Source organism: Furipterus horrens, unplaced genomic scaffold (assembly GCF_987537825.1).
Source record: "Furipterus horrens unplaced genomic scaffold, mFurHor1.1.pri manual_scaffold_2, whole genome shotgun sequence".
In the NCBI taxonomy this organism is placed as follows: domain Eukaryota; kingdom Metazoa; phylum Chordata; class Mammalia; order Chiroptera; family Furipteridae; genus Furipterus; species Furipterus horrens.
In genome coordinates this window covers 57,700,594-57,717,433 of record NW_028327172.1, presented here as the reverse complement: position 1 = coordinate 57,717,433, position 16,840 = coordinate 57,700,594, and the positions used below count along the sequence as shown (strand labels likewise).

At 40.0% G+C, this 16,840-nt stretch overlaps 1 protein-coding gene and 1 long non-coding RNA gene across 2 annotated transcripts in view; one reads left to right on the top strand and one right to left on the bottom strand.

The window, feature by feature from the left end:
• GRM5 (glutamate metabotropic receptor 5) overlaps positions 1–16,840 on the bottom strand; it is a 481,197-nt gene that overhangs the window by 52,580 nt on the left and 411,777 nt on the right. Inside the window, exon 7 of the mRNA XM_090267802.1 lies at positions 1,904–2,843. Coding sequence (XP_090123928.1) covers positions 1,904–2,843 — 940 coding nt within the window. The remainder of the gene's footprint in view (positions 1–1,903; positions 2,844–16,840) is intronic.
• The window catches only part of LOC150018623 (uncharacterized), a 129,951-nt gene that overhangs the window by 104,957 nt on the left and 8,154 nt on the right, over positions 1–16,840 (top strand). The gene's annotated exons all lie outside the window — the stretch shown is intronic.

Below are 16,840 nucleotides of genomic sequence, written 5' to 3'. Positions count from 1 at the left end.
CATACATATTAAGCCTTTCTCTCTTTACAATTTTATGAAGCAGGTGAGATGGTATCAGTTGGGAAGATGAAGAAATTAAGGCTCAGAGAGAAGAAATGGCAGTGCCGGTGCTCAAGCTCAGGAGAGAACCTGCCCACAAAGCCAGTGCTCTTCACCAGGCTCCATGCTGTCTCTGAGATGTCTGCCCTTGGGAGTTTTCAGGGCCTTTGTCCCAGACGCACAGTTCTGTGCCTTTAGAAGCCTGTGTGTTTTATTTACCAGGATGCCAAAGAAGATTGTATTTACAGAAAGAGTTTCAAGAAGGCTGATAAAGTAAGCTTGAAAAAATAAAGTTTTATAGACAAAATAAAAGGCTGATCTTGCAGAAGTTTCTGAAAAAGACTGTTTTAGAGAGGGGTCAGGAAGGCAGATGGAATATATGCCAGCAGGTTTGAGATATGGAAGGCCTTCTGTGTATAGAACGTGACATCTCCAGGATTTACTGAAGAAATAAAAGACATAGTTTTTCCCAAGGTTTACACTTTAGTTGACTACCTTGCACAAGGGACATGGAAAGAGATGAGAGGCATACAGGAATTTAAAAAGAATTTAAAGAGGAAAGGATACACATTAATAATGCAAATGAATTGGGCCATAACTCCAAGTATCTTCTGAGCCCTTTCCAGTCCTCAGCAGACACAGTATCTTTACCATCAGCACAATTCAAGTTTTGAGGAATTAGGGCTGATAGAAAATATGACTTTTTAAATGATGGTATAAGGGAATTGTTCAAGCAATATTGTTAAGCTATTTATCTTCCAACTGAAATATATTTACCTTCCATTTATTCATCTAGATTTTAGAAAAATTGTCAGATTTCTGTAAAGTTAGCAGATGAGTCATGACTAGCTCTCTTGAGATGTACTTCTTAAGGAGAGGAGATCCTTATTTTCAATTCAACAACCTGTGTAGTTTTCTTAGCACCTTCAAATTTGTTCTCAAGCCACTGATAAGATATCCTCACTGTCTTTTGAAGTATCTTAAGGGAGGCATTTATCCCATAAGGTAGTTGCTCACATGGGGGGAAATCATTGGCAGTTGACTTCAGATTCTTTTCAGATGGCAATTGCCCAGTAACCATTCCTGTGGTACTGAACTTGGTGGGGTGGGATGGAACTATGGAACTATCATAACCTTCAGAGACACATACACATATTGAAAAAGAAGGAAGCAATGTTTACTTGGGCCAGTTGTGCCTAAGTTGCAAGCAGCTGCTTATGACCCTTTCACTTTGTCTCCAATCAGAGAAAGTGGGAGACTGGATGGTTGCTTAGGAACATTATAGTCAAAGCTACTTTGTTCTCTTGTCTCTTTCATCTACTTAGACTTTTCTCAAAGAGTTCAAATTCCCAATCAAGAACTAGAATATAAATTCTACCTTCCCATATCTCTGTGGGCTGGGCAATCAATGGCTCTTCTGGGCTTGAAAACATTCAGGCACATTCAAGTTGGACATGTGATGCTCTTCGTATTCTGTTCTCAGCATAATTTTCTCTTTTTTTCTGGTGAACTAGAATTTAGTCCACAAAGTATCTCATCCCCTCAGGACCCGGAGGGCCTTGCCTTGGCTCAATGACTTACCTGTACTCTCCCTGCCCTCTTGCCCTCACCCCCCTTTTGCTATCAATTTTTGCCTTATCAGAGGTCTCAACTTCTATTGTTTCTGGCTTGGCTTAAGTCCCTGGGTCCACATCCTATTAACTTCACAAAAACCATTCAGTGAAAATGTCCAAAGCCCCTTTCCCAACACCATACCTCCTACAGTTTAATTCACTCAGATATTTTCCACTTAAAAAACACAGGAAACAAATGCCACTGCTTCAGCCATAAGGCCAATGCCCCACAAGGTCCCCACAGCTTTTACCTTAAGGTTTCCCCAGAGGAGCCTCTCCTCTTCCACAGGTTGACTAGGCTGCTGGATCTGCTGGCTGCTGAGGATGACTTGCCATCCCCCACATGCATGCGCACCACGGTAGAGGTGGTGAAGGCGCTGCGCACGTTTCTCTCTGGCTTGGCCAGGATGATGTACACCTTTGGCACAAACATACAGCCTAGCGCCACTGTGGCACTGAGGCTGACTGAGAAACACATGGTGATAATTTTGTAATTGCTGCCAAAGTAGATTGGCACAAAGGCCAGCCATATAATGCAGGTGGTGTACATAGTGAAGGCAATATACTTGGCCTCGTTGAAGTTAGCCGGAACATTTCTGGTCTTGAAAGCGTAGAATGTACAGCTCAAAATCAGCAACCCATTGTATCCGAGAGGAGTGACAACTCCTAGGTTGGTGGTGTTACAAATCAGGTAGACTTCTCGAATGCTTGGGTAGTCATGCATTATATCAGGAGGCTCCATTATAAAGAGGGCGACAATGATGCCCAACTGGATGCATATGAGAATGAAAGCAATCACCAGCTGGGCACAGGCACTCATGAATCGGGGCTTTTTGGTACAGATTTTCTTCTTGCTGCCAGCCAGGATCCTTGCAATACGGTTGGTCTTGGTTACAAGGGCTGAGTAGCTCATGGCTGGGGAGAGACCAATGCCGATTCTCTGTAGGTAGCAATAAATCTGTTTGGGCTTTGCAATGAGGCAGAAAGTACATAAGTAGCCCAGGCAGATACCAGCAAGGATAATGTAGCAGAGTTCCCTGCTGGAGGACTTGACTACTGGGGTATCACGGTAAATGATGAAGACTGCTGTAACAAACAGGGTAGCCAGCAGGCCGAGGCAGGCGAACACCACAGCTGCAATGGGCTCAGGGTCACCCCAGCGAAGGTACTGTACTGGGATCAAATCACAACCTGCAGAGACATAGACACATATTGTAAAAGGAGGAAGAAATGTTTACTCGGGCCAGTTGTGCATAAGTTACAAGCAGGTGCTTATGACCATTTCACCTTGTCTCCAATCTACCATTTCAATCTCAGAATCCCATGCTACTCATTTCTTCATGTATTCATTCATAAAATATTTATCTTTATATTGTTAAAATACATTCTGTGATAAGAGCTCTTCTTGTTCTGAAAACAAAATGATGAAGAACATGAACATGTTTCCTGCCTTCATAAAGAATAATAAGGTGGGATGGGCTTCTAAAGAATTAGAACTGTAGTAAGGGCCATGAAGAAGTATAGTATGGATCCTGACCTAGTCTATGGGAGCAATAGAGTTTTCTTTCAAAAGGTATTAGCTAATGAAAGTATTGGTTTGGCTGAGTTAGGGGATTTGGTAGGTTTGGCAAACAGATTAATTATAAGGAAAAAGCTAGGAGGCATTGGAAGGAAGAATAGAGGCCAGTGTACAATAGTGTGATGACTGGCTTAGGATAAGTATGAGGGCTGGATGGGAGGGGCTCTTGCAGGGCAGAGATTCCTAGATCAATGGGAAGAAATTGGCAGGATCTATGTAGGGTAGAGGAGATGACATGGTCAGATAAGTGTGTGTGTTTTAAATATTCTTTCGGTTTCTGTGTAGATTTTGGATGAGATAAAGGTGTGGAAGGACTTGAGAATTATTTGAAGCAACACAGAGTATGTACATAAATGTAGGGATATGTGAGAGGTAAAGTCATCAAGGATAACCAACTTTGGGTCAATCTATGATGTCCTTGAATCCACTGTATAGAAAAGTAAAGATTTTCAGAGAATAATATTATTCCAATGTTATAGAAGAGAAGTTAGTGTTTAAAAGAGGAGGAGGTAGTAGAGGAAAACTGATCATAAAGGCAAACAGTTGGTTTGTATGGCAAGTGCCAACACTCCCCAAATTACTCTCTATTTCTGGCTCACAGGGTATTTTTTAATGTCATTTTATTATACAATAGAAAAAGAAGTGACAAAATTTGGCATCATTTGGGTTACATGACTTCTTTTTAAATTTCTTTTTTTGAGTTGATTCTCTCTAGCTAATGACAGAAGTTCTGCTTCGGGTACCTATAACATGTTTTCTATATCAATTACTAGAACATTAGTAGCTCATGACCAACAAGGGAACAGGTTTTCATTTAACTCTCTTCTGCTTTTTCTGTTGTTTTGCTAAATCTTAATTCCTTTTACCTAAGTTAATTAACAACCTAATTACTAAATGTTTTGTATATGATAACATTCACCACTATTTTTACATTAAATAGTTTCTTCAGCTATTCATGTGCAACTAATTAACATCATGTGTGAAACTAAAGAAAAACCCATTAGATACGTGTGTTGGAAGAAATGTGCATAAAGCCTGCCTCTAATGTGATGCAATTCTTTTCACAAATTTACCAGAATTTATACACTTAAATGAATGTTTTTTTTTCCATTAAATCCACACCACTCAGAAGGCTTTCTGTTTAGTTAAGTGATGCTGCAATTGCACAAAATACTTTTGCACTATTTTCTTGGAATAGCAAATTGGATTCTGATTAGAGTGTTATAATCATGTTATAATCACTGAATCTTATAACTGGATAAGATCTTAGAGTTTCCAAAAACAGATGTGCATCACAATCATTTGGAGAGCCTACAGAAGTACAGTTCAAGGGTCTAAACTTAGGAGATTTTGAATCAGTACATTTGGGGTGGAACCAATGAATCTTAAGCTTGATGACTACATAACTGGGCCTTGGTCCTTGGTTGGCAGCCCAGCCTTAAAGATTATCAGGTTGGCTCTTCATCCAGCATGCAAATGTCTTAAATAATAATTCAAAGATATGATCACTCTAACCTTACCTAAGGCTTTTCATGAACCACATTGTCTCATGGCAAAGACTAGTGGTGGGGGAAGGTAGATTGGAAAGGGCAGATCAGGATGGCAGTTGGAATTTGGAGGCAAAGAAACTGGTCAGAAAAGCTATCACAAGAGGAAAGTCAAGGGATGAGAGGTCAAATACTAAAAGTCACTGTACTGAAGAAAACACTAAGCTAGTAAAGACATTTTTAGAGCAAGGATTGAAGAAATTGTGAGATAGACAAAAGAATCAGGGAAGAGGCTTCTAACTAAGTTGATGGCAACTTTATTAACTAAGATGAAAACTATAGGAAGTAAGGGTCACATTTTATGGGAATGATATCTAGTTCCAGAGTGGCAGTGTTATGTTTGAAGTATCTATGATCTACAGAGGAGACGGAGCAGAAGCTTAGAAGAGATATTAGGGTGGAACTCATAGCTTTAAGAATCACCTGTATATAAAAGGAAGTAAGGGACATGTAAATAAAAGCAATCAATGAGGAAATTCAGAGGAGATGACACCAGGGCCTAAAGGTCTGATGTAACAGCAACATTAAGGAATGGCAAGGAAGAGGATATGTCAGGGAACTCTTAAGATAGATCAGCTAGAAGGAAAGAAGTGTGTCAGAAGGCAAAGGCAAGTGGTTAAATGGATGTTCCAACATACCCTCCTCTAAAAATATCACTTCTTTTTCTTAAATTTTTTACCCAGAGAACTTGCACAAAGCTTTGAGCTTCAGGTTTACAGGTATCTATCCTGGTGGTATATTATTCTCATCCCCACTGTTAGATCTATTTATTTTCAACAAGGAGTGGTATCCTTCCATTTCTGCGTTCCTTTCATGAAACATGTTCTACCAAATCTTAGACTCTTGAGATAATTCTAACCCTATTATAATATAAATTTAAATTTTCATCAATTAGTATGCCTACTATGTGTATGAGTTTACAAACCCCCGAATGCCTGGTATTCCTCCGAATTCTCCCCTTCATTCTTTGAATTATGGGCATTTTTTCATTTATTCTTGTTTCATTCTTAGTGTAATGGTAAGTTCCTGGAAGGACTCATATTGTGCTGCTAATGCACTACATACTGGAAGGGCATATAGAGGTTGACTAAGAATCTACAGTGTATATATTTTATAGTTTTATTAGAAATTTTATCTATTTTGCATATATGCATTATCATATTTTAGATTAAGAGATTTTGATCATGTCAGTGAAGTTCCCTTCTAGCAAGCATATTAGAGTTTCTCAGAAGATGTATATCATTACATTGCTTTCTAAAACTGCAGAGAAGCCATAGGTTGGAAAACCTGGCCTATTATCTGATGACATCTATTTAAGTCACTATCCACTCCTCTCCTTTCATGTTTGATCCACATTTCATGGTTCTCTAGTACAATCCATCTTTTCACAGCTTGACGTGAAATATATATTGAAAATACAACGTTTTTTAAAAAAGAGAAAGTGAGCTTCCAAAATGGCATTATTCACATTCATCCTGTGATTCCACTCATGTGGTTTGACACATCTAATGGAAAAATAGATGGCCCACTGATTTCCTGGACACCTAAAAGTGATATGACTCCTCAGCAATGACTGGTGCTCGTGCTTACTATTTGGGTATTAGTTTTACGGGGTTAATATTCCTGTATTAATAGTCCTAAACTAGTGCATTTTCAAACCCTGCTCCAAGTGTCTGTTCAGGCAGAAAGAATGAGAAATAAAAAATCCTGGGACAGATGCCTGACATTCTGCAAGTAGGCTAGGCAGGAACTCCTTAATGAGCTTCATTATTCCTGGTATATTTTTGGAGGAAAGGAAGTTGCTGTTGAGAGTCTCTGAGAATCAGGTGTACATATCCTCAGCTGCTGGTTAGGCCATTTCAGGTATACAAAAGTGATACATGAGCAGTACCAATGACTAACAGCAGCATGCTTGCTTTCAAGTTGTTCCATCAACAGACCACTTCAATGTCTTTCCTCCTCTTTTTACCCCTTTAGCTTTGGACCTAGAGGTTGCTAGTCTGAGATATCAGAGGAATGCAGACTCACAATTTTTTCTGCATTGTCCAGATCCCTGATCTTGTAATATTTCCTCTTCACTAAGCCTAAGCTAAGTTTTTCATAACTTCCATAGTTCAGAAGAATTAGAATGTGTGTGTGTGTGTATGTGTGTGTGTTTGACAGAGGGAGACAGAGAGACAGAGACAGAGAGAGACAGAGAGAAATTATATCATTAGCATCTGTTCTCTCTGCTTGCTTATAAGCACCCTGATTTTAAGGATTTTGTCCCTTTTGCTCACAAATGGATCCCCAGTACTAAGCACAGTGTCTCACTTTTAGCATAGCAATTTACAAATCAACATATTTACTGTACAGCTAAAGTATATAATTCTTATCTGGTGTGTGGATCAAATCATTCTCAGCAAATTTTTTTGTTTCCTTATAAGAAGTCCCAAGTTACAGAACTGTTATATTCGAGGGAGGACCACCAAAAAACTGGAATTATCTTCTGGAGGGTGGGCCCGTTGTAGTACAGGCTTTCCCTACCACATGAGTGTTCTAGGAACCCATCTGTATCAGTGTATCAGCTGGTGTTGTGAGAGGCTATGTTTGGCTTCAGTTAATTTTTTATGAAGACTCTTTCAATGCATTTGCCCATTTCACGATGGGTGACTTACGAGCACACCTGCCCACACTGTGCTGAGTGTTCAGCAGTTTTTTACCAAAAGCAGCACGACCCCCATGCTCTACCCTCCCTATTCACCTGATTTTGCCCCAAGCAACTTTTTTTTGTCTCTCTGGATGGAAAAAATCCACAAAGTGAAAGGTTTTGCTGATGTGGAATAGGTGAAATAAAAAATGCCAGAAGAACTGAAAGGCATCAGAATCACCAACTTCAAAAAGTGTTTTGAACAGTGGAAGAAAAATGTCTCGATAGGTGTATTGCATCAAATGGAGAGTACTTTGAAGGTGACTGAAGTTTAAATGTGTAAGAAGAATACATACTCAATTTTGTAATAAATAAATTCCATGGGGGGGGGTCCTCCTCATACTGTTATAGACAGAAGACTAAATTCAGAGTATTGCATCTAAATTTTAGTCAAGATTCTAGTAACCAAGAGAGGGAAAAACTAAGTAAGCAGTTTAAAGGCTTACTGCCAAGTAGTGTAAACTGTTTCATGTTAGAAATATTCCTAGTATTGATTATGTTTTGTTAAGTATTTTATGACTGACTGATTAATCTAATTCTGAGTAATTCATTGAATTGGAGAAATATGGGTAGAAAAACAAAGAAGGCAGTAAACTAGTCATTTTTAACAAGTTCCATCTAACTTAAATTTCAGATTAACTGTTCATAAGAAGGCTGTTAATTGCAATATTGTTTTACCTTAGGGCAGAAGAAAAGTACCCCAAGTCCTCTGAGGGAAGGCACTTTGTAGACCTGATTTTTATGATTACCTTAGTATGAAAACATACCTTGATCACTCCCTCAAATAAAAATTTAGTCTCCATCCAAGTGTTAGTTAAGTTTTATCAGAAACTGCCTCAGTTGGAAGCTGCCTTGTTCCTGTTCATGCCAGCATTTTAAAAAAGGAGTACGCTAACATTTACTGAATGCCTACTGCATGTCAGGTGCTGTCCTAAATATCTTAGGTAATCTTTATAATAAACAAGAGAACTAGGCATCGGTCACTCTGTTTTACAGAGGGGCAATATAAGGTTTAATATGCTAACACATTGGGGCTGAGATGGAAACCCTGTGGGATTTTTGATCGCTTGCTTGACTGATTTATGCTACATCCAGGGAAGCAAACTGATCAAGTGTGCCTCTGAAAGGAGACCTAAGGCTTTGAAAGGGAAGAAAATCATGAGTAATTAACAATGTCCGCCATGGGCAAGGCAGGGTTAGTGGTAATATAAGTATTTGATATTTGCTTTTTTTTGACAAAAATCTATGCTCTTGTCTGAAAAATCACATTAGTTCAAACTTGTCCACAAGGTTGTCATCCTAGCCTATATGTCTTGAAGGTTTCTGGTTAGAGATTCTGATTGGTAAATTGTTTGTGTTTCTGAAGTTTCCTACTGTGGAAATTTTTCTGAATGGGCACCAAATCCCCACAGCACAAGAGAACAAGGATTGACAATGGCACCTTCCTAACACTGCCCCAGAGGGGACTCCCAGTCATTTGTTTATCACTGGACCAGCCCTTCCAGGTTTATTACATAGTTTTAGTTTAGATTCCCTAAATAAAATTCTCTCAAAGAGGTGAACCAACTCAGAGCTATATTTTTAATGTTGTTATTTTTGTTCTTTGTTATTGGTTACATTTCATAGTGGAATTTGAAATTGTATTTAAAGATTCATTTCATAATTAAGGCATAAATAATGATTTAATCATATTGCAGAGTGCTGAAGGGAAGGATTATCACAGATGCACACTTGTAGGGATCAGCTTTGAAAAATACGACTTCTGGTCATACTGTAGATGAAGCGGAAAAACACAGCATATGAATCTAAATAATAAAATGTACTGACTAGATATTGAAAATTCTTCACCTAGTATAACTAGAGCATTGCACTCACTTCTGAGTTCAATGCCCATTACTGAACACCCACACTATTCAAGCCACTGGACGTGCACCATGGTGATACAAAGGCAATTATTTATCTCTTTAAAAGAGAGTATGGGTCAAATGCTCAGGCTCTGTGACTACTCTGCTAGGCACTATGCTGTGCCTGGCTGGTTTGGCTCAGTGGATTGAGCGTCGGCCTGCGAGCTAAGTGTCGCTGGTTCGATCTTCCAGTCAGGGCACATCAGAGAAGGAAAAATCTGACTCCAAAAAACCTCCGCTGCCTTGCGGCATACCTCTTCAGGGGAAAGGCTAAGGGAGTAAACCCCGACAGAAAATCCGGAGCCGGAGTCCCTAAGGCGGTTCGACGTTGTAGTCAACACTGGCAACTCCTGCGGCGCACCTGAAGCCAAGCTGTATTGACTCCGTCTTTCCCTTGGACCCTTCAGCTGCGAAGAGAGGGGGGGTCTGCTGCATGGGCAACAGCAGACCCTCCATATCACCCTGCCCAGGCTCTGTAGCTTCAGCTTCACTGGAGAGGACACTCCAGCGTCATCGCAAGATGTCGATTCAACACGGGAGGAGACAGATACCATGTCACTCCCGAGTCGGACTGCACAGCCATTCTTGGTGGTGCAGATAGACTCTTAAGAAGCTACACCATCGAGATCCAAGATGGCGGAGGAGTAAGTGGAAGCTACACTAACCTCCTCCCAGGACCAGTCTGGATTTACAACTTAATTTTGGAGAAATCATCTGGAATAACCAACGGAACACTAGCTGGAAAGAAGTCTTATAACCACGGAGAGACAGAAAAGGCCGCTACATCACAACGTGACCGGTAGGGAGTGCGGAGACGCGGAAGGGCTGGCTGGGCTCACACGGGTGGCTGCTGAAGGGACTGAGAAACAGCTCAGCAGCCGGGGATTCCCCCTGAGAAGGGCAGGGTCTAAACCCCCAGCTGGGCTTCCCAGCCTACAGCGACAGAGTGGAAAGTAAAATAGTATCAGCTGTGAAAAGCGAAAAGCCACAGGCTTTCTTGCTAGCCGGAGAGAAACAGCAGGAGAAAAAGAGCTCTTAAGTGGATCACATACGAAAATATTTTGGCCACCACTTACCCTGGGCTCAAGCAGAGGGAAGGCAGAGAGGACTGGAGACACTTGGGGAGAATTTGGCACGGTGGCTTTGAGGGGAGAACTGGAGGAGCAGCTGACTGGATCCCAGTGCTGACTCATCCCCAGTACTGCGGGTAGACCATTCCCCTCCAAGTGGCGTCAGCCTGAGGGGAAGCAAAAGCCCTGCCTACAGGAATTAAGCTGCCACACCCACAGTCCTTAAGCCTGACAGCTAATCACAGATTGAATAGATTAACAATCAAAGAAGACAGACAACAGCAGTAGATCCCTGGAAGTCTCCAACAGGCTGCCTAGGGCCAGACTGGTACATGATCTGACGCCACCAGAGGCAGATCCAGGAAGTGCAGATCATTCCAAGAAGCACCAACAAACAATAGGAGTCAAAAAAATGGGGAGACAGAGAAACAACCTCCCATCAAAAGGAAAGGTAGAATCCCCAGAAAGAGTGCTAAATGAAATAGAGGGGAGCCAACTATCAGATATGGAATTCAAAACACGGATTATGGAGAAGCTGAATGAGCTCAGCGGAAACTTCAAAGAACTCCAGAAAAACTACAAGGAACTCACAGAAAATTACGTGAGCATGAAAAAGGACATAGAAGCTATCAATAAGAGCCAGGAGGAAATGAAAAATACGATCTCTGAATTGAAGAACACAGTAGAAGGAATTAAAAGCAGGCTAGAGGAAGCAGAAGATCGGATCAGCGAGCTGGAGGACAACCTACACAAAAACTCCCAGACAATGCAACAAAATGAAAAAAGACTGAACAAGAATGAAGAGGTTCTAAGACAGCTGCAGGACAACATGAAACGTAATAATATCCGTATCATAGGAATTCCAGAAGGAGAAGAAGAAGAGCAAGGGATAGAAAACCTCTTTGAAAAACTAATGACAGAAAACTTTCCTAACATGACGAGAGAAAGAGTCACGCAAGTCCAGGAAGCACAGAGGGTCCCAATGAAGATGAACCCCAACAGGCCCACCTCAAGACACATCATAATTAAAATGGCAACATTCAAAGACAAAGAGAGGATCCTAAAAGCAGCAAGAGAAAAACAACTAATAACATACAAGGGTACTCCAATAAGGCTATCATCAGATTTCTCAGCAGAAACACTACAAGCCAGAAGGGAATGGCAAAAAGTATTCCAAGCAATGAAAAACAAAGGCCTACAACCTAGAATACTATACCCAGCAAAGCTCTCATTCAAAATGGAGGGTGAAATAAGGAGCTTCCAAGACAAAAGAAGGCTAAAAGAATACATCTCCACCAAACCAGCAATGCAAGAGATGCTAAAAGGTCTGCTCTAAGAAGATAAAGAAACAGAGAGAGACAGAGAAGAACACGAGTACAAAGGGGAAAAATGACAATGAATAAGTACTTATCGGTAATAACCTTAAATGTAAATGGATTAAACGCTCCAATTAAAAGACATAGGGTAGCTGAATGGATTAGAAAGAATGACCCACATATATGCTGTCTACAAGAGACCCACCTTAGAACAAAAGATCTACACAGACTGAAAGTAAAGGGATGGAAAAATGTATTCCAAGCAAATGGACATGAAAAAAAAGCTGGGGTAGCAATACTTATATCAGACAAAACAGATTTCACAGCAAAGTCCATAAAAAGAGACAAAGAAGGGCATTTCATAATACTTAAGGGAAAAATCCATCAAGAAGATATACGTCGTCGTCGGCAGCCGTCCGTCTCGAGAGACGATGGTGTAGCTTCTCAAGAGTCCATCTGCACCGCCGAGAATGGCTGCGCAGTCCGACTCGGGAGTGACATGGTATCTGTCTCCTCCCGTGTTGAATCGACATCTTGTGATGACGCTGAAGCTACAGAGCCTGGGCAGGGTGATATGGAGGGTCTGCTGTTGCCCATGCAGCAGACCCCCCCTCTCTTCGCAGCTGAAGGGTCCAAGGGAAAGACGGAGTCAATACAGCTTGGCTTCAGGTGTGCCGCAGGAGTTGCCGGTGTTGACTACAACGTCAAACCGCCTTAGGGACTCCGGCTCCGGATTTTCTGTCGGGGTTTACTCCCTTAGCCTTTCCCCTGAAGAGGTATGCCGCAAGGCAGCGGAGGTTTTTTGGAGTCAGAGTTTTCCTTCTCTGAAATAAGGAAAATAATTAGGAAGGAATTGCAAATAATGGTTTATATCATCCTATAGAAAGCCTAGAGAATATTTTATCAAGAATATTATATCAAGAAGATATAACCCTTATAAATATATATGCACCAAACTTAGGAGCACCCAAATATGTAAGGAAAATTTTGAAAGACTCCAAGAAAGATATAGACAACAACACACTCATAGTAGGGGACTTTAACACCCCATTGTCAACAATGGACAGATCTTCGAAGCAAAGAAACACCAAAGATATGGAGGCACTGAACAACACTCTAGATCAAATGGACTTAGTCGATATATATAGAAGTTTTCACCCCAAAGAAGCAAAATATACATACTTCTCAAGTGCACATGGAACATTTTCAAAGATAGACCACATGGTAGGACACAAAACAAGCCTTAACAAATTCAAGAAAATTGAAATTATATCAAGCATCTTCTCAGATCACAATGGCTTAAAATTGGAAATCAACCTCAAGGAAAAAACTCAAAAACATTCAAACTCATGGAGAATGAATAACATGCTATTAAATAATGAATGGGTTAACAATGACATCAAGGAAGAAATCAAAAAGTTTCTGGAAACTAATGATAATGAACACACAACAACCCAAAACCTATGGGATACAACGAAAGCAGTCCTAAGAGGAAAGTTCATAGCAATACAGGCCTACCTAAAAAAGCTAGAGGAATATCTAATAAAAAATTTAACCCTACAGCTACAAGATCTAGAGGAAGAACAACAAGCAAAGCCCAGATCAAGTAGAAGGAAGGAAATCATCAAGATCAGAGCAGAATTAAATGACATAGAGTCTAAACTAACAATTCAAAAGATCAACAAAAGTAGGAGCTGGTTCTTTGAAAAAATAAACAAAATTGACAAGCCTTTAAGCAGGCTCATCAAGAAAAAAAGAGAGAGGACCCAAATAAATAAAATCAGAAACGAAAGAGGAGAAATCACAACTGATACCACAGAAATACAAAGGATTATAAGAAATTATTATGAACAACTGTATGGCAAGAAATTTGACAACCTAGAGGAAATGGACAGATTCCTGGAAACCTATAGTCTTCCCAAACTGAATCAAGAAGAAGCAGAAAGTCTGAATAGACCAATAACAGCTAGTGAAATTGAAGCAGTAATCAAAAAACTCCCAGCACACAAAAGCCCTGGACCGGATGGCTTCACAAGTGAATTCTACAAAACATTTAGGAAAGAACTAACTCCTATCCTTCTCAGACTATTCCAAAAGATACAAGAAGAGGGAAGACTGCCAAACTCATTCTATGAAGCCAGTATAACCCTAATTCCAAAACCAGGTCAAGACACAACAAAGAAAGAAAACTACAGGCCAATATCGCTGATGAACATAGATGCTAAAATCCTCAACAAAATATTGGCAAACCGGATCCAGCAACACATTAGAAAGATCATACACCACGATCAAGTAGGATTCATCCCAGGGATGCAAGGATGGTTTAACATTCGTAAATCAATAAACGTAATACACCACATAAACAAAATGAAAGACAAAAACCACATGATAATATCAATAGATGCAGAAAAAGCATTTGATAAAGTACAACACCCATTTATGATAAAAACTCTCAGCAAAATGTGAATAGAGGGAGCATACCTCAACATAATAAAGGCCATATATGAGAAACCTGAAGCCAACATCATACTCAATGGGCAAAAACTGAGAGCATTCCCCCTGAGGTCAGGAACAAGACAAGGATGTCCACTCTCCCCACTCCTATTCAACATAGTCTTGGAAGTTCTAGCCACCGCAATCAGACAAGAAAGAGAAATAAAAGGCATCCAAATTGGAAAAGAGGGAGTAAAACTGTCATTATTTGCAGATGACATGATAGTGTACATAGAAAACCCTATAGACTCCACAAAAAAACTACTCGACCTAATAAGTGAATTCGGCAAAATAGCAGGATACAAAGTCAATATTAAGAAATCAAAGGCATTTTTATACACCAACAATAAAAACTCAGAGATAGAAACTGAAAGAAAAATTCAATTTACCATAGCAACAAGAAAAATAAAATACCTAGGAATAAACTTAACCAAGGAGGTAAAAGACCTGTACTCAGAAAACTACATAACATTGAAGAAAGAAATTAAAGAAGATACAAATAAATGGAAGCATATACCATGCTCATGGATGGGAAGAATCAACATCATTAAAATGTCCATACTACCCAAAGCAATTTATAGATTCAATGCAATCCCTATTAAAATACCAGCAACATATTTCACAGACCTAGAACAAATACTTCAAAAATTTATATGGAACCAAAAAAGAGCCTGAATAGCCACAGCAATTTTGAGGAAGAAGAACACAGTAGGAGGAATCACAATACCTGATATCAAACTATACTACAAGGCCACGGTAATCAAAACAGTCTGGTACTGGCATAAAAACAGACATATAGATCAATGGAACAGAATAGAGAGCCCAGAAATAAACCCAGGTTCATATGGTCAACTAATATTTGACAAAGGGGGAAAGAACATCAAGTGGAGTGAAAAGAGCCTCTTCAACAAATGGTGTTGGGAGAACTGGACAGGGACATGCAAAAAAATGAAACTAGACCACCAACTTACACCATACACCAGAATAAACTCAAAATGGATCAAAGACTTAAATGTAAGCCGTGATACCATAAAAGTCCTAGAGGAAAAAATAGGCAGGAAAATTTCAGATATCCCACGTAGCAACATTTTCACTGATATATCTCCTAAGGCAAGGGAAATAAAGGAAAGAATAAACAAATGGGACTACATCAAACTAAAAAGTTTCTGCTCAGCTAAAGAAAACATCAGCAAGATGAAAAGGAAACCAACCATATGGGAAAATATATTCGCCAATGACATCTCAGACAAGGGATTGATCTCCAAAATATATAAAGAACTCATACGACTCAACACCAAGAAGACAGACAACCCAATTAAAAAATGGGCAAAGGACCTGAACAAACACTTCTCCAAAGAAGACATACAGAGGGCCCATAGACATATGAAAATATGCTCAACATCACTAGCCATCAGAGAGATGCAAATAAAAACCACAATGAGATACCACCTCACACCATTCAGAATGGCCATAATCAACAAATCAACAAACAACTTGTGCTGGAGAGGATGCGGAGAAACGGGAACCCTGGTGCATTGCTGGTGGGAATGCAGACTGGTGCAGCCACTATGGAAAACAGTTTGGAATTTCCTCAAAAAACTAAAAATGGAACTGCCTTTTGAACCAGCAATTCCATTACTGGGATTATATCCGAAAAATCCTGAAACACCAATTCAAAAGAACCTATGCACTCCAATGTTCATAGCAGCACTATTTACAATAGCCAAGTGCTGGAAACAACCTAAATGCCCATCTGTAGATGAGTGGATCAAAAAACTGTGGTACATTTACACAATGGAGTTCTATGTAGCAGAAAGAAAGAAGGAACTTCTACCATTTGCAACAACATGGATGGAACTAGAGAGAATTATGCTTAGCGAAATAAGTCAGGCAACGAAAGAAAAATACGTTATGCTGTCACCTATTACAGGAAACTAATGAACAACACAAACAAATGAGTAAAATTGAACCAGAGGTATGTAAACAAGGAGTAGACTAACAGTAACAAGGGGGGAGGGGGGAGGGAGAAAAGGGGGTAAGAAGGGGAAGTGTAAAATCAAAGAACATGTATAAATGACCCACAGACATGGGCAACTGAGTGGGGACTGAATGTGGGGGAAGGGAGGGGCAGGATACAGGGAAGCAAGAGGGGAAAAAAAAAAAAAGTGAGACAACTGTAATGGAAAAACAAACAAAAAAATTTTTTTTAGTGGGGGAAAATGAAAATATGAAGAATGGAAATGCCAGTTCAGTGAATATTAGGACAAAGATTTTCCTTCACGTTGTATATTTTTCTCCCTATTTGATCTCTCCAGAGTTTGGCATTCTAAACAAGTAAGTAATGACTTAAGTTTCTTTGCATGGACCTAATAAGACCAGTTGTTAATAGAGGTTCCTTTTTCTGAACAAGCCTTTGACTGGAATGTCAAGCCTAAAGGAGACATGCTTGGGCTCATGTTGTTACCAAAAAGCCCTAAGGAACTGGGAATGACTTTCAAAGGTAATAAAAGCCCGCGAAATAAAAGGCCTGCTGCCATGGTTGGTTGTGCGGTCCACAGCAATCTCTCCAGGGAAGGAACGAAGGTTGTTT